Source organism: Cetorhinus maximus, chromosome 26 (genome assembly GCF_964194155.1).
Source record: "Cetorhinus maximus chromosome 26, sCetMax3.hap1.1, whole genome shotgun sequence".
Classification (NCBI taxonomy): Eukaryota; Metazoa; Chordata; class Chondrichthyes; order Lamniformes; family Cetorhinidae; genus Cetorhinus; species Cetorhinus maximus.
In genome coordinates, this window is record NC_135904.1 from 14,170,150 (window position 1) to 14,197,692 (window position 27,543).

At 42.0% G+C, this 27,543-nt stretch overlaps 1 protein-coding gene across 1 annotated transcript in view; it reads right to left on the reverse strand.

The window, feature by feature from the left end:
- Positions 1-884: 884 nt before the first annotated feature.
- Positions 885-27,543, reverse strand: part of slc24a1 (solute carrier family 24 member 1) — a 36,274-nt gene continuing 9,615 nt past the window's right edge. Inside the window, exons 2-9 of the mRNA XM_078529902.1 lie at positions 25,837-25,908; positions 24,747-24,855; positions 15,605-15,691; positions 9,397-9,743; positions 7,309-7,584; positions 6,500-6,589; positions 4,872-5,038; positions 885-2,472 (exon numbers count right to left, since the gene is read on the reverse strand). Of these exons, the coding sequence (XP_078386028.1) occupies positions 2,223-2,472; positions 4,872-5,038; positions 6,500-6,589; positions 7,309-7,584; positions 9,397-9,743; positions 15,605-15,691; positions 24,747-24,855; positions 25,837-25,908 (1,398 nt within the window). The 3' untranslated portion in view covers positions 885-2,222. The remainder of the gene's footprint in view (positions 2,473-4,871; positions 5,039-6,499; positions 6,590-7,308; positions 7,585-9,396; positions 9,744-15,604; positions 15,692-24,746; positions 24,856-25,836; positions 25,909-27,543) is intronic.

Consider the following 27,543-nt stretch of genomic DNA (forward strand, 5'->3'; position numbering starts at 1 on the left):
TGACAATATTATGAAGATCCTATTGTCTACCATGCATAAACATGCTGTATTTTAGAAAACTTGTATGATGGCTCTATAGAGGGAACACAGGAGATCCTCCAGCTATCTTCATGCTGCCAATAGCATAGAACAATCAGTGGGTGCTTTCTCCCCTGTTGGTACCACAACTTTCTCGAATTGTTATGGTAGGACCTATTTGACCCACTTAATAGACAACTGCCTAGTTTTACTTTGCTCAAGATGGCTGACACTCACTGCAGAGAAAAGGTTTTTTCGTTAATCACATCTCCATCATGATCATGTCAGATAAAAGAATTCAATAGGGTGGAGACAGCAAAGCTATTTCTTCATGTCAGTCCGGAACAAGGCATTTAAAATTGAGTTGGGCCATTCTACAGTGAAATCAGGAAACACCTTTTCATACAAAATGTCGTGAAAATCTGGAACTCCCCAAAAGGCTGTGAATACCAGAGGTCAACTGAAATTTTTTAAATCTGAGATTGATAGATTTTTGTTAGGTAAAGGTATCCAAGCATATGGTGCAAAGTCAAGTCAATAGAGTTGAGGTACAAGTCAGCCATAATCTAATTGACTGGTGGGACAAGCTAAAGGGGCTGAATGGTCTCAGCCTGTTCCTATGCCCCAGATAGCTTATTTAATGGACAAAAATAGAATTAGGGAGCAATAAAGTCTGAAGTAACAGTTTAACACTGAGCAGCTTCTGAGACGTGATAAAACATTCAGTAATAATACAAGACGATGCTAATGATGTTTAGCTCATATAATGGGAAGTGAGACAATAAATGAACAATGATTTTACAAAGAGCTTTATGTACAATAATAGTCTGTGGCGTGTTTAAATGGATTGTGCCTTCTTAAAAAATGAGAGCATCATCTCTATGAAATGAGTTTAAATATGGTGTTTTATGGTGTTTCAGTAGATTTGAATAATTTTTGGGGGGGAGGGGAAATTTGCAGCTTTGGAGAGAGGGAGATGAACCTTGGTTCCATTCATCAAGGGAAAGGATTCAGTGCTGGGGAATATGTTTATATCACTTTAGGTACCCAGCATCAGAAACTACTACTCCCTGTGCTGATTTAGCACTGTTTACAAATTCCCTCTCAAACCATCCTCATCAGAGCACCCGCTACAGCACTAATCTGACATTTTTAATTTCTACACCCACGATTCCTCTCTGCAAACTGAGTCAGATTACTGGTTTAGACCCTGGGATATCAGTATAATATCAAACTCCTTGTTATTTTAACTGGTGCAACCAATTTATTTCAGTTTCCTGTTAAGACTTTAATTTGCTTCCATGCTGTAGTGTCAATACTAAACTATGGCAATTTTATACAATGCAGATAGATCCATTAAGAAATGGATTGAGTATGCTGAGTTTAAGGATCCCACCAATGTCACCAGGATTAGAATGAAGACCTCAGAACTGGTCTGTTCCCCCAACTTTGAAACCATTCCAAGGTAAGATTGCTAGGTGACACGTTACTGTTGTGATTTTCACCTCCGATTTAGCGTCCTTGAGTTACCATTTTCTGAAACTGTTGTCATTTTAATGAATATTGTATTAGCTACCAGTAACTGATGAAAGTTGATGTTTATGGTAACATGCCACTATTTTGGGGCTATTTCCTAGTCGACTTCAGCTCAAGGAAGAGCATTGGCTGAGCGTCATGTCTTCAACTTTTTCAACAACAGTTTTTAGAACTTTATTTTTAATGGTCTTTAATTCAGGTGGGAAGAATTCACATGGTCTGTCTGAAGGTATGTTTTTTTATGGCCAGAATGGCTTCTTCTGATTCCATGCCTCTATTATTGGCACATAAACATCAAGTAGTGAAATATACATTGGAGTTATGATGTGATTATGGATTTTTCAGCATTAATCATATCCATGTTTGAAAACTGGACTCACCTGCTCTGCCACACCTTTAATACAAGATAATAGGGCCTATTTAACTAATGTTACCTTTTCCCATCATGCTGAATCCATTTATCACCAGTAATTTTCACATTTACTGTAAACATTCATCAATTTGGTGGGAATATATTAATAAAGTCAAGAGCAATGATGACATTGTTGGTATGGATGGGCTGATAGTTTATAATGTTTCAATCAGCCTTTATTCTGGTTGTTTTACTGTAATTTAAAGTTGCAATCTTCGGAGTGTCAGCCGATAGGTCAAGGGTAGAAATTCAGAGTTCATATGGACACTGGACATACTATGATCCTGTCCTCCAACATTACGCTGATGATTAAAAACGCAAAGTAGAGGCAAAACATGGTGAAGCCCAATAATTTGTTCATCTTCCACTTGGAGAAGCCAATGGAGATGATCACGAAGAGCAGCATCAGGAAGAGGAGTACAATGGCACAGAACAGGCCATTACTGCTGACTGGAACTGGATGGAATTTGTTAAAGGTAGCGTACAATAACCAGGGCACTGGAAGCCTATCATACAGAAGAAAAAGAACCCCAAAGATGGTTAAAAAAATGAGCATATATGATTGTGTGTGTGAGACAGACAGGTTGTGTGGATGGTAATAGTGAGTGTTACAACCAGTGAGTGAGCAATTGGGCTGCTCATTGAGGCTACCAGCATTATTTCATGCTTTGAAATGCTTGCATAGTGAACTTGGCTGGAGACAAGGAATGAGGTGTCCGGCAGCAGTGGGGTGAGGGGTTGGTAACTCACTGATCACTGACCAAGTTCAAGCCAAAGCAAACTCAAGTCCAAGTACAGACTGACACACACACACACACACACACACACACACAGTGAAGGGCCTTGGGATGTGTTACTATTTTACTATGTTAAAGGTGCTATAAAACTCCAAATTGTTATGTGATCAAGTCAATGCTGTGTTGAGAGGGAATTAAATACAGTGCTACTGTACATATATGTAATGATTTGTTCAGTTGACAGTGTTCACATTGAAGTCAACCATTTTTATTGGTTTTTTTTTAATTTTCACCCATTGGCTGTGCCTGCTCCAGGCTGAGTATCAGATGTACAGCCTGGTACATCCAGGGCACAACTGCAGAGAGCGCAACTGCAGCTGAAACTCCACATCTTCCATTGGTGACTTCACCACTAAAAGTTTTTAAATTGTATGCCCTTTTCCCTATACTAAAAGAAACCCTGTATTTTGCACCCATGCATCTGGTTGGCCTCCAGCGAAGGGGAACTTTGTGTTGTAAGTGTTGTTTTTACATGATACTGTTTCCGCGGCAGCCCTTCCTTCGCTGCTGGAGCCTGACGTTCACCAACCACCAAACCCCTACACCATGGTGCTCAGAGTTCATCTCACAGTAACTAGTTAATGAGCTGATGACCTGGAGAGGGGCTTCAGCCAATAACCCCTGACTCTGAGGTGACTGTGGCAATCTGGCTTCAGATGGTCACATGTAATTGACACTTTCAAGGCAGGTTTTTAAGCTGATATCGCTCTGAGCGATCCTGTGAAGCCAGGATCAAGAGCTGATCTGATTGTGAAACCTGCAAACCACTGAACACATCTGTTGAAGCAGGACTTACTGCCATCCACTTGTGTGATTAGCAGTCAGCACACCTCTGACTACACACAACACTGTGCACACATCTACAGCACCAGAATCATGTGCTGCCCTGAATGTTTCCATACAGTCGGGACTTGAGAAGCAAACTGCTGGCTTTTTAATTGATGTGAAATGTCTTACTGTCCCATTCAAACCTTCTCTGAGGCACTGTAACCTTCACAATCTGCAACGTCAGTACATCATCAAGTTTTTAATCAGATGAATTGTACCAAGATAAAAGGCCCTTTTCAACCTATTAAAATCATTGATTCTTACAAAGAGCTGGAACAGACAGCAAGCATTAATAGAGGAATTAGGAGTGACTGTTAAGTGCTCCAACCCTCTCTTTCCTGGGTGTGGGTCACTAGCAGTTTGTCTGGCTAAAGTGATGCAGTGGATCTATATTTAGGATACAATCAAAAAAGGAATTTGCATATACATTAAAATAAAAACCTTTCAAGAGCTAAGGATGTCTTAAAATGCTTTATAGTCAATGAAAGACTTTTGAGGTGTGGTCACTATTGTAGGAAAAAACAAAGTTAATTTCTGCACCACAAGATCCCACAAGCAGCAGTGTAATCATGGCCATATAATCTGTTTTAGTGATGATTTTTGAGGGATAAATGTTGGACTCAGGACAACAGGGAGAATGCCCCTGTTCTTCTTAGAAATAGTGCCTTGGGATTTTTTCTATCCACTTGAGATAAAAGATGGGGCTAAAAACAAAAAACTACTGCGGATGCTGGAAATCCAAAACAAAAACAGAATTACCTGGAAAAACTCAGCAGGTCTGGCAGCATCGGTGGAGAAGTCTGTTGAAGGGTCATGTGGACTCGAAACGTCGACTCTTTTCTTCTCCACCGATGCTGCCAGACCTGCTGAGTTTTTCCAGGTAATTCTGTTTTTGTAAAAGATGGGGCCTTGGTTTAACATCCCATTCAAAAGACAGCACCTCAGAGGGTGCAGCACTTCCTCAGTACTGCACTGGGGTGTTATGGAGGTTTATGATCAAGTCTCAGGAGTGAAACTTGAACTACAGCCTTCTGATTCAGGGGCAAGAGTGAGCCACGGCTGATGAGCTGTAGTAAACTTGGAAGAGTTACGTGCTAAAATGGAAGCACAGGGGAGGAGAGGTGCTAATCACACAGGTGAGGTGGTCTTTAGCTTGTGCTTTGTAGCTTTAGTGGAAGGGCTGCAGAAACCACAAAATATGATGTAAATGGGACCCCTCCCCCATCCCACGCTGCAAAAACTCACCACATTATCTCAACAGACTGAGGAATGATACTTGCCCAACTGTGATGTCGAAGATGTTGCTTCCCACTGAACTGGACACTGCCATGTCCCCCAGTCCTTTGCGAGCGACAATAACACTAGTGATGAGGTCAGGGATTGAGGTGCCCGCAGCGAGGATGGTTAAACCCATTATCTCTTCGGAAATACCAATCGTCTCACCAACCTGGGTAAAAAGGAAATAGCTGTAGAATCCCTGAGCTTCTACTGGACCAGGAGAGATACAAGATCACAGAATCTCACCAGTCTTCATACTCTTAACTCTGGAGTGAAAAGGATTTATGATCCCAATGGAGGATTTCAGCTTACGGTGTAAATGCACTGCCTACTGTAGCAAGTTATACAGACCTGAAGGCCCCAGTTTGACTCAGCTGGACAGAGATTGGACACTAAAGTTGGCCTCAGTGTCACTGGGATTGGTTGAGACATGTCAGACAAGGTTCCTTCTCCGGTGATTCCTACTGGAAAAGGCAGCTACACAATGACATTGAGTAAGAGCAGAAAGAGATTCAGCCCTCCACTGTCAAACAGTCTGTGACACTTAATGTCTAGGCTTGCAATAGAACCACAGCTCCTTAAACAGAGTACCAGAGAGCTGCTGGGACCCACTGACCATATATCCTGCACCATCGAGGGAGAGTCAATGCCTCGGGAACTGTACTCCAGAAAGAGTCAATGCCTTTGAGCAAGGATGGGAAGAAAATTTTAAAAAGGGATTCCATAGAACTGAAGCACTTCTCATTTATTCATATCAAAACAATTGTTGCAAAGGCTGCTTATGGGAGAAACTGCCTCCCATTCACTCCCAGTGGATGGAATATAAGAAATGAAGCCATTTCTCCCATTCAGTTGGACAGAATTTTGGTGAACCCAATACTTTTCCAGATTTCTCATGTATGAAATTCATAATCCAAGCAGAAGATTTAGATACAAATGCCATAATGAAGTATATAATTACTTGGGCAATACTAAATACTATGGGGAGATGGTGGTTTAATGGTAGTGTAATCCAGAGGCCCAGGCTAATGCCCTGGGGACATGGGTTCAAATCCCACCACTCAATTAATAAAGTCTGGAGTTGAAAGCTGGAATCAGAAATGATGCCATGAAACTATCAGTGATTGTTGTAAAAACCCATCTGGTTCACTAATCTGGAAAGGAAATGTGACATCCTTACTTGGCCTGGCCTACATGTGACTCCAGATCCACAGGCCTAGTAAGCCACTCAGTTCAAAAGCAATTAGGGATGGGCAACAAATGCTGGCCTTGCCAGTGATGCCCACACCCCAACAAAGAATACAAAAAAATGTTGCAGGTGTGTTAAATCATGACTGAAGCATTTTAAAATGTAATTAGATTTGTGCAAAATATATTTCTGCTCATAATGTTGAGTCAGTTTTGTCGTGTTGAACTGCTCAATAATTCAATAGGTGGAGAGCAAAATAGATATTAAACTACAGATTATAGGAATCCTTTTCCAAACAGAACATTTCTCACCATAGTAATGTAGGATTTGTTCTACTCGGTTGTATACTTAAAGCCAAGTCATAGGGGTTCCAGCAGTAGCTCAACATCCATAAATTGATATTGTGTGGGAAAAGTAATTTTTCAGTAACACTGCACCTACCTGGTGAGCCCACCACACCATCAAGTATGAAAAAGCGCCAATCCATAAAATAGATCCAAGAAAGGTTCCAATAAAGTATTTCTTTGAAGCCTGTTGAAAAGTAAAATAATGTATATCACAGGTATTCTATCCTCCACAATCTTAGGGGAATGTAGCCTTTTAAACTGGGATGATTTAATATAATTTGGGATTTTTAGAGTCATAATGGTGCAGGAAGTGATTCGGCCCATCAAGTCCATGCTGGCTCTCTAGAGCAATATAGTCAGTCCCACTCTATACCCACAGTGCTGCAAATTTATTTCCCTCAAGTGCCTATCCAATTTCCTTTTGAAATCATTGATTGCTTCCGCTTCCACTTCCACCACCCTCATTGGCAGTGAGATCCAGGGCATTACCATATGCTGCATTTAAAATTAAGTTATTCCTCATCTCCCCCTTGCATCTCTTGCCTAAAACCTTAAATCTGTGTGTCCCCCCCACCCCCCCCCCAGTCATTGTACCAGCAGCTAATGAGAACAGCTTTTGTTTATCCACCTTATTCAAACCTGTCATAATCTTGTACGCCTTTATCAAATCTCCCCTTAGTCTCCTTTGCTCAAAGGGGACTAACCCCAACTTCTCCAACCTATCCTTGTAGCTAAATTCCCTCATCCCTGGAACCATTCTGGTAAGTGTCCTTTGCGTCTTCTCAGGAACTTTCATATCCTTCCTAACGTGTGGTGACCAGAACGTTTGTGGTTTCTGATGTTAAACACATTGCTTGCTCTGTCACTAATGACTAATTTTCCACACAATCCTTTCTCACTTACTGCGTTTCGGACATCAGGCACCGTTAGCCAGAGTGGAAACACAATGGGAAGCAGGCACAGGTAAGTGACCTGTTTCCGCCAGGTGTCTGGCCATTCAAGACTCAAAGGTTCTTCGTCTTTGGATTCTTCATTCTCTTCTTCATTGTCCTCATCATCATCACTATCTTCATCGCTGTCATCACTGTCATCATCGTCATCACTACCATCAGAATCACCATCACCACCATCCTTTTCATCACCTTTTCGATCATCTCCATCCTTCTCATCACCTGCTTCCTAATACAAAATGATTTAATATCAGAAATGCAAAGATTCATTGAAAACATTTACTACACATCGATTGATGGTGGCTCTGAATTGTGAGTCCAGCTATGGTTAGGCATCAGGAATGTGAAGAGTTTTGAATGTACAATGTACCGAGTGTGCAGCAGGTTTGTGTATTGGAAGGATCTATCTGCTCAATTCTCCCCAGTACACCATCTGTGTCAAAGGTTGAACTTCAACACCTTTCTATTGTTCAAAGTTCAAATAAGGTCTTGGATGTAGTCAGATAAAACCAAACCCAGTTTATTCAGAAAAAGGGTCAGAATTTCCGCCCCTCCTGAGATTGGGCTGTTAGGCTGGCGCAGGGGGAGTGGATGTAAAATTGGGTGGCATGGTGAAGGCAGCCCATGCCCATGACCTACCTGCCACCTCTGCTATTTTAACAGTCGTGGGGGTGCCCGTGCTACATGATGAGACTTCCAGGTGAACCCTGATGACCTTGTTGCAGGCTGCGAGAGTATCCCTCCGGTTTGGAGTCCCTGTGCCCAGAGGTCTCCCCACATGGTATTCCCCACCCACATGTTCCTCCCCCACTGCCCTCCTGATCACGACCCCTCACACACCTTGCCGGGACTTGCAACACTAGCCCTAGTGCTCCCAGTGGTGCTGCTGGGACTAGAAAGCTGCTGGCTATTTGACAGCTCTCAGAGGAGGGTGGGGGGGGGGGCGGTGGGTGGGTGAATGAGGGCAGAAGACTTGACCTGAGCCAATTAACAGCTCAACAGCCGTAAAATCATCTCAGGGCTTCCCAGTTACGCAGAAATGGGCTCACCTGAGTTTTAAGATGATGGGGCAGGAGCACCACCCCAACAGAAAATTCCAGCCAATGAGTCAATACACTACACAGGCTCTACACTGCCAATTGGTCAAGTACAATCTCTGCACTTCTCTCTGTTACATTTCATTCACCACCAGTTTGTTTATGTCTTCCTGAAGTATGTTACTATCCTTCTTGCTGTTAACAATGTTTCTAAGTTTTATGTCCTCATTGAAATTATTCCCTATATACCCAAGTCCAGTCATTAATATATATTAAAAGGAACACTGGCTCCAATGCCGAATTCTGGGAAACATCACTGTACAATTCCCTCCAGTCTGAAAAGCAAACACTCATCACCACTCTCTGCATCACGTCCCTTTAATCCCTTGGGTTTCAATTTTGCAAATAAGCCTATTATGTGGAACTTTATTAAACATCTTCTAAAAGTCTACATACATCAAATCAATACCACTGCCCTCATCCAGCCTCCCCCGTCTTTCATCAAAGAGCTCAACCTTAAGATTTTGTCCTCTGAAAGACAAGGTTGTGTTTCAAATTGAATTCTCGAAATTTCCCAGGTTTCCACTTAAGACAATGTTTAGAAAAAGTGTCTGTCTCCTATTCAACTTATCCAAGCAATGTTTTATAAACAGCTTCTTTCCCACAGTTAGCCCCTAGCTTCTCACAACTCTGACAGTAAAAGTCTGAATCAGGAGCAACAAAGCAAACTAACTCGATAAAGACATGCACTGATATCAGTTGGTTTCTGGCATCACACTGACATAGCTATTACGCTGAGATGGTGTCCATGTTGGTCCAAACCGTGACCCCCCCCACCCCCCTCAACAATCCCTATCACTGCAATGGTATAATCACCTCATAATGCAGACCTTGGAGAGAGATTATTTTGTTCCATTAACACTGCTCCCTCCTCACTCATTCAATAGAGATACAATGTAGAGTAGTTGAAATGGAAGAAGAGTAGATCCTTTGGGCCCACTTACTTGGTCTTTGGTGAGATTAGCTTCATCCTCAGCACCTTCTGCCGGTGGTGGGGTCGGTGGGTCAGTTGGGGGAGTCACTTCAACATTCACTGAACTGGAGCGATCTGATTTCTCCTCCCCTATCTTCTCCTTCTCCTCCTCTGTCTTCTTTTCGTCCTCTGTCTTCTTTTCGTCCTCTGTCTTCTTTTCCTCCTCTGTCTTCTTTTCCTCCTCTGTCTTCTTTTCTTCCTCTGTCTTCTTCTCCTCCTCTGTCGTCTTCTCCTCCTCTGTCTTCTTCCCCTCCTCTGTCTTCTTCTCCTCTTCTGTCTTCTTCTCCTCCCCTGTTGTCGTCTTCTCTGTCTCTCCACCTACAAAACAGTACCAAAATTTTCAAGATTTCACTGCCCCGCTTTGTTCTTTATGTTCATTATTAAAAGGGACATTTTTTCAGTATCAGAGTTTTCATTTTGGCTCAAATCTAGCAACAATTAGGAATCACATGCTCTAAAATTTTAATTCAGTTTGATAAATATCTGGAAATGAAACACTGGCGCCAGTAAAAGTGACCATGAGGCTGTTGGATTATTGTAAAAATCTAACCTGTTCATTAATGTTCTTTAGAGAAGGAAACTTGATGTCCTTACCTGGCCTGGTTTATAAATGACTTTAATCCCCACTAATGCGGTTGATTCTTAACTGCCCTTGGAAGTGCAATCCCCTCAGTTGTATCAAACTGCCCTGTGGCTCAAGAAAACAGCCCACCACCACCACCACAGGGCATCTAGGGATGGGAAATTATTGCCAATGATACCCCCATCTCAAGACTAAATGTTTTAAAATCTTTCTCTAAAAGGTCTACTTAAAGTCAGCCATATTGACAGTCTTAATAAGTAGGCATTGTAATCTAGAAATTATTATATAGTCTTCCCCTGTCCACTATTGTAATGGAGGTGTAATGATAAGAGGGATATCAAACCAAAGTGTCAAGCGTTGCTCCTCAAATCTCACCAACAGCCATTTCTCCACTCTAGGGGGAGTGATGTGACTTTTATTATTTAGTTACTACTTTGAGTTGATAGGTTTGCGGATCTGACTACATCACCATCACTGGTTACTTGGAAAAAGTGCCCTTAAACAATCTCAAAATGGAGCACCTCCACTCTTCAAAGCATGCAGCCCAGAATAGGTAACAAAGACTTCCTCTTTTAACTTTTTAATGTTCAAGAACATTTTTTATTTTCAACTTGTATTTTAGGTAAAATTTTCTGCTTCCCAAGATGAAGGCCAGTAGTATATATTGACATACCCAAACATATGTTGGACAGGAATAGACTGTCCTGATGGGTTGTGATACATCCTACATCATGTCAAGACTCCTTACCCCCTCTTTGCCCTATAATCTCCCGTTATAAGCAGAAAACCCAAATTCCATTAGGGAACACAATTTCTGAAAAATTCTTCTAAGTGATTGAGACTAGTCCAGAGACCAATGCTGGGAATTGGGCATTTTATCAACTTTATATCAGTATTACATAGTTCCATATCCAAGTGTAACACAGAATTACAGTAAAGTTCTTCCCTGAGGGATTGAATCGTGCAGTCTATTAGCACAGTGGCCTTTTGACTCTGGGACTTGGGTTCCATTAGATCTCTCTTCTCTGCCAGTTTCGAGAGCTTCCATGGAATTTGTTTGAAGAGTCTCAACCTAGTACCGCACTAAATGGGCTCCCAGATAAACCAGTGGAGACAAAACCCAGAATCACTTGAGGAACAATTAGATGCAGCAATGATGGAACTGTAGATGGATGGTCTGAATGGCCTTCCTCATCTTGCAACTTGAGGTTCTAACATAAGGCAGGCCATATGAATAATCAGCCAGACTTAGTTATCATAATATGATTGAGTTCAACATCAGGTTTGAAAAAAGGAAACTTTTTGTTCAACAGGATGAGGCAAATGGGATGACAGCAGCAAATTGGTCAAAACTATTATCGGTAAAACTCCAGATGAACAGTGAGAGGTGTTCAAAAAAGAATTTAGCTTCATCCAGGACCAAGGGGCAAGAGATGCCAGGTAAGAGATAACATAAAACTAGAGGAAAGAGCATAGAAAAGTGCAAAGGATATTGTAGATTCTGGGGATTAGGAGAGATGTATATAAGAACACAAAGATCGGTAAAAAGGGAATACAAAATAAACTTGAGGGATATCAAGATTAACACATTGTTTTTACTATTATATTAATAGAATAAGGATAGTCAACGGTCATGAGAGCCCTTTAGAAACAGATGTGAATAATATTTCAAATTAAAATATGGAAATAGACTCATTGAATAATTACTTTGTGTCAGTCTTCACAGTTAAGCCAGAGGATAACAAACCTGACATTCCAGCCAAACTCTTAACAAATCAAGGACTGGAACTCACTAAAGCTAATGTAAGAAAGAAAACAGTGTTAGACAAAAAAAACAATCGCTGATGTGTGACAAATCGCCAGAATCTGATGGTTGCCATCCCCTGGATTGAAAAGAAGTAGATGAGGAAATTACAGATGCTTTAGCCATAACCTTCCAGAGCTCCCTTGGTTAAAAAATTGTCTCTCTAAATTGGAAAATTGCAATTTTAAATCCATTATTTAAGGAAGATGTGAGAGATAAACCAGGGAATTATAGGCCTGTTTGTCTAACATCTGTTGTGGGAATGTTATTGAAATCTATAATTACGGACAGAGCGACTTAGCACTAAGAGAAATTTGAGCTGATTACAGAAAGCTAACAAGAATTTGTAAAGGGAAGGTCATGTCTAATGAACCTAATTGAGTTTTTGGAGGAGGTAACTAAAATAGCAGACAGGGGGATGTTAATGGATGTAGTTTATGTGGATTTCCAGAAGGCACTCGATAAGATTCCATTTAAAAGACTGTAAACTAAAATTAAAACATGTGTAATTGAAGGCAAATTATTGACCCGCTCAGGAGATTGGTTAGGCAAAGTGGAAGACAAAGAGTAGAACCAATGAACATATGCTTGAATTGGAAGGAAGTGACTGGTGATGACCCAGAAGAATCTATGCTGGGGCCTCAGCTACTGAATTTATTAATTACTTAGCACAATAAGGAACCCTATATTCAAGTTTGCCAATGACACAAAAATTGATGATACAGTAATTAGTGTAGATGGGGGCATAAAATTACAAAGAGACATTGATGGATTAATGAGTAGGTGAAACTGTTGCACATGGATTTCATAAGGTCATCCATTATGGACCAAATAAAGGATAGATATGGGTATTATTTAAGCAGTGAAAAGAATAGTGAAGGTCCAAACAGATTTAGGAGTCTGTCTACACAGATCACTAAAATGTAATAGCTAAGTACAAAAAATAATTTAAAAGGCTAATGGAATTTTAACCTTTATAACTGGAGGGATAAAAGGGAGGAAGATTTACTACAGCTAATCAAAGTCATGGTAAAACCACATCTGGAATACTGTACATGATTCTGAACATCACACCTTAAAAAAGATATTGATCTTGGATGGAGCGCAGCACAGATTCAGCAAAATGTTCCTGAGGGTTAGATTATAGAGAGAGATTTCATAAACTAGGTTTGTATTCCCTGGAATACTGAAGGTTGAAAGGGTGATTTGAGGTTTTTAGGATTTTGAAAAGAATTGATAGGGTAAATAGAGAAACTTTCTCTGCTGATGGGTGAGTCTAAGCTAAGGGGATATGGCCTCAGAGCCAGGCCATGTTCTACTTCAGAAAGGCAAATGATAAAGGATAGATCAGGATCCTAGTTTTTATAAACTTACAAGTTTTTACTTACAGAGACACACATTACATATCATGCATCTCCAGTTCACCAACCACCACAACTTCAGCCTGCTCCTTTATATAGTAAATCCCCAGTTAATGCCCACAACTTGAATACGATTAAACACTCAACTAATATAAAATTAATAGACCATTCAGTAGGGAAAATTCATGCAATGGATGGTTAAAGCGTGGAACTGTCTCCCACAAAAAACGATAGATTCTAGCTCAATTAATAACTTTAAATCAGAGACTGATAGATTTTTGTTAGACTAGGGTATTAAAGGATTTGAAGCCAAGGCAGGTGGATGGAGTAAGGATACAGTTCAGCCATGATCTAACTAAATAGGAGAACAGACTCAAGGGGCTGAATGGCCTCCTCTTGCTTCTACATATGTGTGTGCAGTGCAATTGTCTTTAATTGTGGCAATTCTCCAGGAGATGGCTGGTGCGGAGAATGAATATGTCACCATGGTGCTATTAGGTGGCACTGTCTGGGCTGCAGCTGTGCAAGATTATTGGGCCAAAGCAGAGGAAGCTTCACCCCACTCCTGCCCTGTGCTGTACTTACCTGGGAATACCTGATGCTGATATGGGTGCCTAAAATTCCACAGCCCAAACATTCACAAATTCATGAGCATATAGTCTTAACAAAATATACTTTACTCTGCCTCAGAACTTTGCCAAATACTCATACTGGCATTTCCATCTCCATCTCATTTCTGTGTTATGCTTTCGCTCAGCCCATGTCAATATGCATGCAGTTTCGGGCCTTGATCACACACGCCAAGAAAAAGCTGCATCGAAACTGGCAAATTCATTTCACACAGCGTACTTGTCATTGCCAGACAGAGAGGTAAAAGGATCGTGCTTAAACCAATTGGGTTTCCCAGTCCTCAATATTATTCTTTTAAACTTTGAATAAATGAATGAGCAGAGGAGTAAAGAATGTTTATGAAACTACTGACTGAATCCACTTGACAGTTACCATCTGCAACAGGAAGTGAGAACACAATTCAAACTTAAGTGCAGACATTCCAAGAAACGGATGCATTCCTACAGGTTCCATGTATTCAAAGATACAAGTGTGACAGCCAGTGGGGTCATAAAATATATTAAGTTTAACTCCAGGTATGATTATTTAAGGTATTTCCTTAAGAACTAAATAAAAGACAACTTAAGTTAAACAAGGAGAAACAGAACAGCTTCAAGGAAGAATGGATTCTAAGCCTCTCCAATTTTCTTCCCACAGGCTCCCCACAAGGGTTTGTATGGCCCTACAGTACCACTGGATGTTGGACCATGGGTGGGGGTGGGGATTACATGGAGCTGGACGGCAATTATCCAAAGGCCACTTTCAAATACCACTTTGGTGTGGCTGGTTACAAATCATAATTGAGCAAGTCTGGGAGAGTGTTGGCTGTGTCCATTCCCATTGCTAGGGATTGCGTGCAGTGCAGAGAATCCTCAAAACAAGGGAAATAATCAAAAGGAAAGGAAAGCAATTATACAGCCAGCATTCCACTGGCCAAGGAAAGCCTGTGAACTGCACTGTTTGCTTATCAGAATGGCTGCCCTTGTTCTAGTAGTTATCTGCTCCAATATTGATGGAAAGCACTTGGCTTTCCCCAAATAAAAATATGGAGAGTTTGAAACTGTGGACAAAACAGAAACAGAAAAAGCCCCTCAAGTCTGCATCTCCATTCAATTAGATCATAACTGATCTGAGCCTGAGCTCCATTTACCTCGCCTTTAACTTCTTAGCCCTTGATAACCTTACCCCACAAAACTCTATCGACCTCGGACTTGAAAGCTTCACAGAATTTCTGATTTCCACCACCTTTTGTGTGAAGACTGCGCCCTGATTTAACTTCTGTATGTTCTCGCTCTAATTTTAAGGTTCTGTTCCCTTGTTCTAGATTCCTCCACCACAGGAAATAGTTTCTCCCTTTTTACCCTAGTGAATCCTTTAATCATCTTAAATACATAGGAATATACAAAATTACAAATTGCACCCACGGCCTCTGGGGAACAAAATATCCAGACAAAGAACCAAAGATATTAATTGCATCAAGACAACAGATTTCTGCTTTCTCAGTCCTACAAGCATTCAGCTTGATTATAGAGTCATTGCCATCATTCATGTTTCAATTGGTCACTGGGAGGCTATGTGACTACAATATACACACGGTACTCAATGTCAAACTGCCCAGTTCCCTGATGGGAGTCACATGAGATATTCTGAAAGGTGTCAGTTCCTGTCTGTGTTTCAGGAATGCAAATAAATCTCGTGCTTCGGACAGGAAAGGGAGAATGTTTCTGTTTGGACACTTAGATTGTCACGTTGTTATTCATGTTTCTGTTGTCCACCCAATTTAAGCACATTCCTTGGCAATCTGTCGTTCTCCGAGTCTCACCTTTCGTATTGTTTCCTTGTTGATCTTTTGAACTTTCCTTGCCCTTGGCCATATTGTTCATTATTTCAGCCTTCTGCTTAAACTTCACTGCAAATAAAAGAGATGTTACAAATGGAAATGGTTCTAGAAGCACTTTGAGCGACTTGGAGTACAACGGCAAACCATTTGAAACTGCGGCACAGTATCTCATGATTATTGATAAGGCTTGAGTTTTACACAGCCAGGAGGCCCAAACACAAGTGGCAGGAACGTGCAAGTGGATGTTGTATACAGGCTACTGTTAAAGCATCCTTATGAAGTATTGAAGGTTTTTGCAAGGTCAATTGAAAGCACCACTCCAAAGCAGTTCTTGGCTGTTTGAAAGCAGGAACTCAGAAGGAGGTTGGGCGGGAAGCAAGTGGTCCATATTCACATCATCTGCAGCTTGCTCATCATGTCACACAGTGGGATGAGGGTGAGCTGGGAGTTCAGAAGGGGCATTAGGCAGGAACATACCATCATCCTCAATGATCTCACTGGCACTAGATGCTGCAGGCTCTAACACAGCCAGCCTCATGGTGCAGAGAACATTTCCTCTATAGGACTTTGGAGAAGCAGGCTTCCTTACCCCCTGCCAGTTCTGCTCTGCTCCTTGCAGTTATAAGTCCTACAAGAGAGAGGGCATTGATTGTGTAGCACTGTGTCTGTGTGATGTGCCTGCAATAGTGAATAGATGGAGGCAGCGATGGTGAGTATGAGAGATGTAGCATTGGTAGGTGTGAGGGAGTGAGATGGAGTATCTGGATTTTATGAGTCCTGGGTGCTGGGGTGCTGCTGGGTGAGTGATGGGGGACGTGGTGCATTGAGCAGCATGAGTGGTTGATGATTGGTGGGTAGGAGATGTCATGCGAAGGGTGGTTTTTAAGGACCTCTTGGCCCCCCCTCCCATGGCATCGCTCCTCTTTCCCAGTTCTACCACTAATGCCCCCAGTTCAGCATCTGCCATCCTGGAAGCCTCTCTTTGCCTTGGCATTCACTATGCCATCATTTAAATTGCAGCAATATTCTTCAAGAGGGACATCCTGCCTTTAAGAAGAGCTGGCTGGCTGCACAACGTGGTTAGTGACCAATGCTACAGGGCTTCCCTTCTGAGCACAGAGGCAGCCAGCAGCATTTGGGAAGCAGCACATGACCCACTCAGCCAGACACTACAATCATGTTGATAAGGTGGATGCACCAAATTCATGTGCTGCCCACCTCAATCTGAACAGGTGCCGGTAGATAACGAGGTGTGGCCCATGCTCCCAAAAACCAGGACACACGAATTTGTAGCCCCCAGTGTACAAACATTAAACCCATGCACTTACAGGTAAGTTTCAATGGCACTGAGGTTTTTACAGATACATTAATGAACAGATGTAAATGTAACACATGAGAAAGATTTTCTGCCCACTAACAGTCAATAAAAATAGTGCCCTTTATTAATCTAAACTTCTTTTCCTGGGCCAAGTCAAAGCTGCCTTTGGGAGTTGGATTAATTAAAGAGTGACAACCACATCCCATGCACCTCCAAACCACTGACTCTGTCCACCGCTCTTCCATATGACTGACAATGATCCAGATCAGAGTTCAGGATTTGATTAATATTCTGAATTCCCCTTTGCATAAAATTACAATCATTTCTTAGCACAGGCTTTAACAAGCCCTTAATGAGAAGTTCTCACGTCTTTCTGTACCCCCTTTCAGGCAATGAGCATAGCTTAGAGCAGTGAATACAATGGAGGAGAAGGTGATTTAATTGTCTTCCTCCAACTTAGACTCACCCAGAGAAAAATATATCCCAGAATTACTAATAATGAAAATGGAGGCATGTAAATGATGAGATATTGATGACAGTGGGATTTGGAATCTCCTCACTTACCTTGTCCTTTCTTGGACGCAGAAGTTTTTTTACATTCCCATCTGATATAATCTCTACAGCATTAAAAAAATCAGGGCAAAGGCATTAAAGACAGCTCCAGAGCTGACAGCAATAGTGTGAACTTGATGAAAAACCCTTTCAAATGGCTGCAGCTTGAGATCAGAGAAGGAGCAGGGGCCTGTGGTCATACCTGACTTCATGCGTTTCAGTGTTACACACTTTGTGTCCCTAACGCTCATCTCTTAGATCTATCATTTGGTAGCTCAGAATTTGAATGTTGGTGAAAAGAGAGACATGTTGTCGAAGCTTTTTGTCTTGCACTCATCAGGACAAATGCAAGAATATCAAATTTCAAACAATCACAACAATTTATACTACAGGAGAGAAGGGTCCTGATTGGTTGGCAAGTTTTGGCATTCTTGTTTGTTCTTATGAGTGCAAGACGAAAAGCTTCAACAACATGTCTCTCTTTTCAGCAATAGAATTCTTTCTGTTCTAAAGCTGAACTGTTATTGCTCACACTGCCTCTCCTTGATCAATCCACATTCTGTATTCAACCGGATGTGTTTGCCTCGGTTTCTCGCAAAGCCACTCTGTAATCACCCACTCTGGCAACTTTAATCAGGGGCCAAAGCCCTTCACTCCAGTTGGGTTCATCAGTGTTCCAACTTTCTCTGTAACTCACCTCTCGCCTTTCTCCCTGAAATTCAGCCCTTTCAGCTCAGTTTTGAAACTCTATTGTACATGACCTCAGGATGGTGCCTGTTTGATATCAAATTCATTAAGGTCTAAGTTGGCCCAAACACCAAGCCACTGATATTTGAAGTTAAATTTGATTAAAAAGAACAACTTTGAATTATTGGCTATACCACAGTAAGTAAATAACCCATAAAAACTGAGTGAGGAACATTTCTCGATTAAGGACCATCTCATTAAAATGGCCAATGCGTTTCTTGTGACAGAACTTTGCTTTTGGTTGTATAGCAACCAGTCAGATGTTCAGTTTCTGATTCTGCCAGTTTCATTGGATGTGCAGATCATCAAATGAAAGGATTAGATTTTGAAACATTCTGGTATGTGCCAATGTTAGAGGGGCTGGTTGATGTAATGAGCCAGGATATTGGCATTTACAATTAACCCAGCGAAGAAACCCACTAGCCACTGCAACCCCCAGTCCAATTTAAACTCCTGAAGTGTGAATGTGCTGCAGAGGGTTTGATTTGTCCCTGTGAGAAAGGACAATGTGGGCAGGAGAATGTTGGTATAGGAGGAACACTCTTCTGACAGGCGGGGAGAGTTGAGATACATTGTTTGGGTTAGTGTAAAGGGGACAATATTCTGTATAGAATCCATGCTGCACCTAACCTTAATTGATTGATGTTGACTTAGTGACAAAGCTGAAAATTCTCAGTAGCTTTACATCAGCTTGATGTGTGACATAGGAACAGGAGGAGGCCATTTGGCCCCTTGAGCCCATTCTGCTATTCAATGAGATCACGACTGATCTGTATTTAAACTCCATTCACCGGTCTAGTCTCCATATCCTTTATACCCTTGTCTAGTAAAAATCTTTCAATCTCAGAAGTAAAGCCATTAATTATTAAAAATTCACTCTCTCCACCACTGACACACAGTAGCAGCAGTGTGTACCATCTACAAGATGCACTGCCGAAACTCACCAAGGCTCCTTCAACAGCACCTTCCAAACCCACGACCACTACCATCTAGAAGAACAAGGCACCAGATGCATGGGAACACCACCACCTACAAGTTCCCCTCCAAGCCACACCCCATCCTGACTTGGAAATATATCGCCGTTCCTTCACTGTTGCTGGGTCAAAATCCTGGAACTCCCTCCCTGACGGCACTGTGGGTATACCTACACCACATGGACTGCAGCAGTTCAAGAAGGCAGCTCACCACCACCTTCTCAAGGGCAACTAAGGATGAGCAACAAATGCCGGATTTGCAGCAATGCTCACATCCCATGAAAAAATTGAGCTCCGGAATCTACTTTTTTTTTGTGGAAAGGATCCTACGCTTCTACTACCCTTTGTGTGAAGAAATGTTTCCTAACTTCTCTCCTCAAGGGCTTGGCTCTGGTTTTAAGGTTGTGTCCTCTTGTCTTAGACACTCCCAGCAATGGGAAATGATTACTTTTATCTATCTACCCTATAAGTTCCTTTCAAAATCCTGAACTCCTCAATCAATACCCCCTTTACCTTCTATACTCCAGAGAATACAAGGCTGGTTTATGAAATCTCTTCTCATAGTCTAACTCTAGGAGCCCTGGTTGCATCGTGTCAGACACACATGGACTTGCCACTGTGAACAGCAAAGCCTTGATCTCATTGGCTTCTTGTCATCCAGTTGGGCTGCAGTTTGCCTACAGAAAGTCCATGTGGAAGATGAGGAGCATGCTGGGACCCTCTCCGTGTTAAGCTGATTGAGCTCTGAGCTACCAGTGTGATCCAGCTTTCCTCCAGGGCTCTATAAATCTGATTAAAACCCAGGAACTTTCTTTCACCTGACACACATTCAAGCAGCTGGGGGCACGAAGGCTGGTAAAGCACAAGGTTACCAGGATTGAAGTGAAGGTCACTGAATATGGAAAATCAAACAGCAGGGACTCCTCAACAACGACAGGCAAACTCTCATTAATTAACAAATTCCAACCAACACAACACATTCCTTTCCACCATTCATTGACCCGTAATTTTGCTAATTTAAAAAATAATTCCAGAACACTCATTAATCAGCCTCTAAGGGCAAAAAATAACATTTTCCAATGGCTTAGTTTTGAAAATGAAAGGCTGCTGCTGGCACTAATGCCATATTATTGGGATTTGAAATTTTAGGAAAAGAGGGGCATGTTTCTTTGGGCAAGAGGAAAATTTCAGGTTTTCTAGATTACAAACTGAACTGGAAAAGGTTCTACCTGCACATGATTCAGTTCATCAGAGTTTAAACCCCGGCTCTCGCTAGTTCAGGCTAATTATTGGCAGGGATGCAGGGGTTAGATTTCAGGGTTACGGAGCGAGGGGAGTAAGAGATTTGGACAGAGGAACGGGGTGGAAGATTTTCTCTGGCTGTTGTGTTTACAAATGTATGAGACCCTGAGGAAGTATTGTCAAGAGTGTGAAGGTGGGTAGATGGGATTGAGGGATGTGGTGAGAAGGAGGTATGTTGTAATGTGGACACTACTATCTGTCAATGCAATAAGTGGCTTTTTGCATTAATTTTATAATAGTCAGCCTCACTGATGAATGCAGAATGGGTGATTGTGCAAAGGGAAAGATAACAAAACCATTTATCACTGTGCCTAAAATTGGCAGCCTGAATGAGAAAAACCTATCTTTCCTCAAAGATGCGTTGTTCTGGAAACAGCTTCCTTGGATGAATCAAAATAAATTAGAATATAAAAATGCGGCTTTTCCATCTGAAGTTTGCCATCATTGAACCTGTCAAGATTCAGAGTACTGGAATTCCTGGGATTCAGAGTGCCGGATGTCACAGGGGTCAGTTTGCTCTATGGTGTGAACACTGAGTGTTGAATCTCCAAGGATGTAGAGATGGTTTCCCAGGAGGCAGAGTGTTGGGAGACTCTGCCAGCTCTTTACAGCCTTTGTTAAACAGAGAGAATATCACGAGGATTGTAGGACACAACATACCTCAGAAATTCTCCCTTATTTATTTTAAAAGCAAAGAAACAGTCATAGTTGCTGATATTTAAACAATGAGCAGACCTGAACAAATGGTGACCTTATTTATCATAGATATTGCTCCTGCATGTGCCCTCCAGACCAGTGTACGAAGCATCATGAAACACCCTCTGACTGAACTAGGACTGCCAACTCCGGATGGACATATTCCTGGAGGGTTCATCAAATGACCTCCTGCCCCCAATCGCCCCATGTGACCAAACAACCTTTTATCCTGTTTCCTTCAAATAGCTGAAAGTTTTTGAAGAAAGTGAATAAAACCCACTATCTTTTTGATGGCTTTGTGATGGTTCTCCTGGATTTGCTCATTACAGAGTCCAGGAGTTTAGTATTTAATTCCCAGTGATTCCAGGACAATCCTGGAGGGCTGTTGAACTAACATTCTCAATATTCGGACCTCCTGTTTAACCACATGCTTTAGAAAGCAATTTTTACCAACAAAACAGAGCGCTAAATACACGGGGCTGTCTTTTTAACTTATGTCTTGGCAGCGCATCCAAGACGGTCCTTTTAGATATTTTGTACACGTGAGGTTGTGAGATCCCAGCGATGCTGGCCATGTCTGAGGTGTCATCTCTTCGCTCCGGATGTTGATCTAAATCCACTGCCAAAGAAAAATTGGGAAAGCAGAAGAGCAGGTCCCAACAAAAACAAAAAAAATGCTGGAAAAACTCAGCAGGCCTGACAGCATCTGTGGAGAGAAAGACAGAGTTAACGTCTCGAGTCCGTATGACTCTTCTTCAGAGCTTCAGTCATACGGAATCGAAACGTTAACTCTGTCTTTCTCTCCACAGATGCTGCCAGACCTGCTGAGTCTTTACAGCATTTTTTTTGTTTTTGTTTCAGATTCACAGCATCCGCAGTATTTTGCCTTTACCTTTCGAACAAATCCCAGTTCGGCATCAGTGTTTGTTATTCCTTTCCCAGTCCCTTCCCTGACCTGTGTTGGTGTACAGTTCCACCAGCTGATCACTGTTTGGATTCAACTTATCCTCATCTCAGTGGCTAATACTTCTGCTTCTGAGCCAAAAGGTTGTGGGTTTAAATCTCACTCCAGAGCCTTGAGAGCAAAGTCCAGGCTGATACACCCAGTGCAGGACTGAGGCAGTGCTGCACTGTTGGAGGAGCTTATTTTGGGATGTGGCATTAAGCAACAGTTCTGTTTTCTAAGGTGGATGCAAAACATTCCATGACGCTATTCAAAGGAGAGCAGGGGAGTTCTTTCTGGTGTCCTGTGCCAATATTTAACCTTAAATTAACATCACAAAAACGGATTATTTGGTCATTATTACATTGCCGCTCGTGGGAGCTTGCTGCCTGCAAATTGGCTGCCACATTTCCGACATTAGAACAGTGACCACACAAGTCTTTCATCGACTGTAAAGTGTTTAGGGGTGTCCTGTGAAAGACACCATAGAAATGTAAGTCTTTCTTTCTTTATGTATAACCTATGAGGGTGAGTTTCAGAGGTTGTTTAACATGGAGAGGGACATCCCAGCTGGGTCTGAATTCTATCCCCACCCAAACTCCATAACCTGATGGGAAAATGTTGTTTGACTGACAGCCCAGAATCATCCAATCGGATAATGGAGAGTCGGCTCACTTTCTAATTGGCCACGTGAAGGCAGGTCGCTGTGAAGATTGGCATATCGCGTGGCCAATGGTGGGAGCCTGGGGGCAGTGATCAGAGGTGGGAGGTCATGTGATTAATCTTTCAAGAGTATGTCCAACCAGAGGTGGCAACCCAGTCTCTTAGAATTTATCCAACTCAGAAAAAGAAACAGATCTTCACTGAGGTTGTAGAAAGGACCTCATGGGGTTGAGGGAAAATTTCTAAAACTGATGGGAACGGTTCTCATCCCAAGAGTTCATCGCCGTGCAGTTTCCTGTAGTGATGTGTTTTATAATGATGGAACGGGAAGGAGATATACAGGTTTCCACATGTGCCTGGTCTGCAGAACCTTGTCAGCAATTGTGACTCGCAGTTATCTGCTTAGCCTCCAATCTCTGCTTATCTATTTTTGAAAGGCAGAGTTGGTAATCCTTCAGAGTGATTAGGGACCAGAGACAATATGACAGCAAGAAAAGAGATTGACACATGAATGAGATAAAAGGTCAACATTTCATTGAGAATTTCAAGTTCTTTTTAAGGTTACTTGGTGATGTGGTGCTGATGAGAGGGTGGGGACAGTTGGAGGTTAGGCCAATATTCCCTGGAATTTAGAAGAATGAGGGGTGATCTCATTGAAAAATGTAAAATTCCTAAGGAGCTTGACGGGGTAAATTCTGGGAGAATGTTTCTCCTGACTGGCGAATCTAGAACATGGGGGCACTGTCTCAGAATAAGGGATTGACCATTTAGTACTGAAATGAGGAGAAATTTCTTCGTTCAGAGGGCTGTGAATCTTTGGAATTCTCTACCCCCAAAGGGCTGTGGATGCTCAGTTGTTGAGTATATTCAAGACTGAATTTTGGGAATTAAGGGATAGGGGGATAGTAAAGGAAGGTGGAATTGAGGTAGAAGATCAGCCCTGAATGGAATAATGATAAAGGAATCTTCAGAGGCTGTGTGGCCTAATTTCTGCTCCTATTTCTTATATTCTGATGTACATCATTAAGCTGTTGCCATGTAACGACTACTGGTTGCATCAAGAGATACACCAAACTCTTTGTCTGTTCTCTAGACTAAGCTTTGAGGAATGATAAAAATCTAACATGGGGGAAATAAAAGATTTTTTTAAATATAATTTATAATTTATTGCTGTTTATTAATGGTTCATTGTACTTTAGATGATCTTTCCCTGATAAATGGTAACCAATGATGAATTTTTCTCAAACTCTCGTTGGTTCTGGGTGATGGAATTAAACCTTGCTCGAGGTTAGCATCCAGAATGAAAATGATGTCAATCTCTGTTCTTTCCAACAACATGATACATTTAAACTCTTGACCCTAATCCGGATAAATTAGCAAGTCATTCAACACCGCAATTTCCTCCTTCATCTCAACTCCCATTTCCCAGAGAAAGTGGAACTTTTCCTGTACAGTGACACATTGGCTGTACAAAAAAGTTGTCATCGAAAGAGTGCAATCGATGGGTTTGTCTCCCTTCAAACTGGTTCTTGTCGGAGTCTAAGTAAATAGATACTCTATCCAGTGTCATGTGACACCCTAAAAAGACAGAATGCCCCAATCTGTCAGCTGGATGTACTGTTGTTTCATTGGGTTTCACTATAATTAACAATAGATCAATTTGAATTAAAATAGAATATTTTGCCTCTGCAGCAATATTAGTTATTTCCTATTCTTTTGATTATATTTAACAAGGAGCTGAATCAACATGATTGGGGGCCATTGCCATTCCAAATGCAGAAAAATAAACATCCCACTTCTCAACAAAGGCAATAACTCTTAAAGGGCATCTGACCTGTTCTGTTCACTAAAATGAACCAATTGGTGAGGTCCCCAGTTGCTAAATAACCAGCTCTCACATTTGTACTAGACACAAGTTCAGCCATTTACCTTCAGTCAAGGGGTCCAGTGTGTTGATCATGAGCTGGAAGATGGTGTTCCGCAGCATGCTGTTGTGTAGTGAAGGGGTGCTGCTTCCTCGTGTTAGAATCGCTTTGGGCTAAACGTTGAACAAGAAAATACACCAACATATTGCATGCAATTTAAATCAGAGATTGCCCACACATGTTCAGAGGTAACTGGTTCAAATTCAAGTAAAATGTCAAACAAATAGAAACTTAATTCCATCCGTGAATATTTCTCCTAAGGAAATCTCTATGCTCCTCGAATTCTGGCCTCTTGTGTATCCCAGATTTTAATTGCCCCACCAATGGTGGCCATGCCTTCAAGTGCCTGAGCCCTAAGCTCTGGACTTCCATCCCTAAAGCTCCCCCCCCAACCCACCTCTTTCTACCTCACTCTGCTCCTTTAAGACATTCCTTAAAACCCATCTCTTTGACCAAGTTTTTGGTCATCTGTCCTCATATCTCCTTATGTGACTCAGTATCAAATTTTGTCTGGTGACACTCCTGTGAAGTGTTTTGGGATGTTTTACTATGTTAAAGGTGCTATATAAATGCAAGTTGTTGTTGTTGTAAACAGGGACTCCTGATGTTACACAGTGAGCATTCCTACATCTACAGCAGACACACACTACAACCAGTCAATATGAAATATGCAAGAATTTCTGGGGCAATCCTACTTTTCATTCTCTCTACTTCCCTTTGACCTCCATGTGACTTCATGAAACAGCTGAGACCGGAACACTCCGGGAATGGAGAATGTGATGCCATGTCCTATCAGTCTTTAGTTAAGATCATTGAGTTTCCAACCCTCTCTCCCACCCTATCACACGGTAAGGAGCCTCTGCCAGGTTTCTGATGGAATAAATTGATTGGAACTGACAAGTTATCTCTATAAGGATTGAGATTCTTGTTCTTGGTTGGATTGTAGCTTTAAAACTCATTCACTGGTACCTATAATTCCCTATCCAAAGCTTCTGAAGTCCCTTGATTAAAGTAAAATCTCTCACCCAATCCCTGGTTTCCACTCTAGCTCTATATATAAGCCGCCTAGAGTCTTGTGTGGTTTTGACTTCTACCTTAAGCCTGGAGTTATCTTCCTTTTTTCCTTCTTCTTCTTCTTCTTCTTTGGACTCTAAATCAACACTCTTCTTCATGTAAGTAAAGAGAAATTGGAAATTATTGATCATTGAAATGTTTCACAGTTTTAGACTGAAGAACACATTGAATGGGAAAATAGCTGCCAGTATCCTTGTGACAACTCGGGTCACCTTTTTCTTCCGCAATTTCTCTCCCACAATATTGCTTTTCAAATCTTCACAACAGGGGAAGGTGAGAGATTGTCTCACTGTCAATCCCTTCATTCAAACCTGAACTCTCTCCTGATAACTTGCTACCCTCCAGATCTAATACTACCATCCACAGGACTTCACTTGGCAAGGGCAGGGTGTGCTTCTTGTACTTTTGCTTATAGATTCTTTTTATAACAAGGGTGGTGCTGTTGGTCAAACTGGGAGTGTGACTCTAAAGCAATACTCGTCCACATCAACCTGTCTGTACAGGGGGTGGCTGAGGAATTTCAGTTCCTCTATACTGATTTCACAAACAGAATCCTTGCACATTAGTGACTCCAGCCCAAATTGGACCTAAATGTGATTTGTCTGCACACTAGGTATAATCAGAATAATCATGGGGGGATTTGGAGGAGGGAAAGACAAGGGTGGGAGAGAGAGAAGGGGATGGGAATGTGTCTCCTGCAGCACAGCCTTATAACTAAATTTATACACCCAGATCAAGGCACCGACCCTATTGAAGCTCCCACTTGTAATGGCAGTCGGAGCAGTAACAACAGTGTTGAGAAAGCTGGTTTGGGTTGGTTAATAAGCACAGTGCAGCTGTCAGGAAATCATCTCCTTGAGTATTCTGTACAAAGGCAGGTCCAGCCAAAGCCCCACAACCTCCACCACGGGTGGTGTTAAAGAGGCAGCTCCCAAATCCACCCCAGCCAGAATTGAGGATTGAACCCTGTGCTGTTGGCACCGATCTGATCCACAGCGGTCAGTCAACCACCCAGGAGTCCCAGCTGCTGTGGCAACACACACGTTCACCTGGAGCTGTGGATAGTGATGGTAGAGGCTCTAGTTTCTTTCCATCACATGGGCATCTCTTCCACTTTCAATGTGCGCTGGAAAGATTTACAAGCTGATACTCAGCCTGTTTGGCCACGTTATGAACCCACCTTCCTTGATCATCGATTCCTAGAGTGGGACTTGAACCCAGAGCTTCTGGCTCTGAGGCAGGGACTCTACCCACTGTGAGAGAACAACGTGTTTAACAATAAGACCCTTTATTTGTGTGGGTTACAAATCTCTCCATTGAACAAGAAGCTTTAAATCTGCCATCTTTAAGCTCTCCTGTTAACTCAGCGCATTGGATGAGAATCTAGAATTAGGGGTCACTGTTTAAAAATAAGGGGTCACCCATTTAAAACAGAGATGAGGTGAATTTTGGAACTCTCTTCCTGAAAGGGCTGAGGAAGCAGAGTCTGTGAATATTTTTAAGGCAGGGGTGGGGGTGGAGTGATTCTTGGTGAGAGAGGGGGTGAGAGGTTGGGTGGGATGCAGATACTATCAGAGTAATGGCGGAGCAGGCTCAAGGGGCTGAATGGCCTCCCCCTCCTACCCCCTGGTTCGGATGCACTGATTCTATCGGGTCAGTGTTGCTGTTTCATTGAGAAGCGGCAGCTTTTTCCGCGAAATGTTCCTGTTTTCAGCCGCTAACCTGAT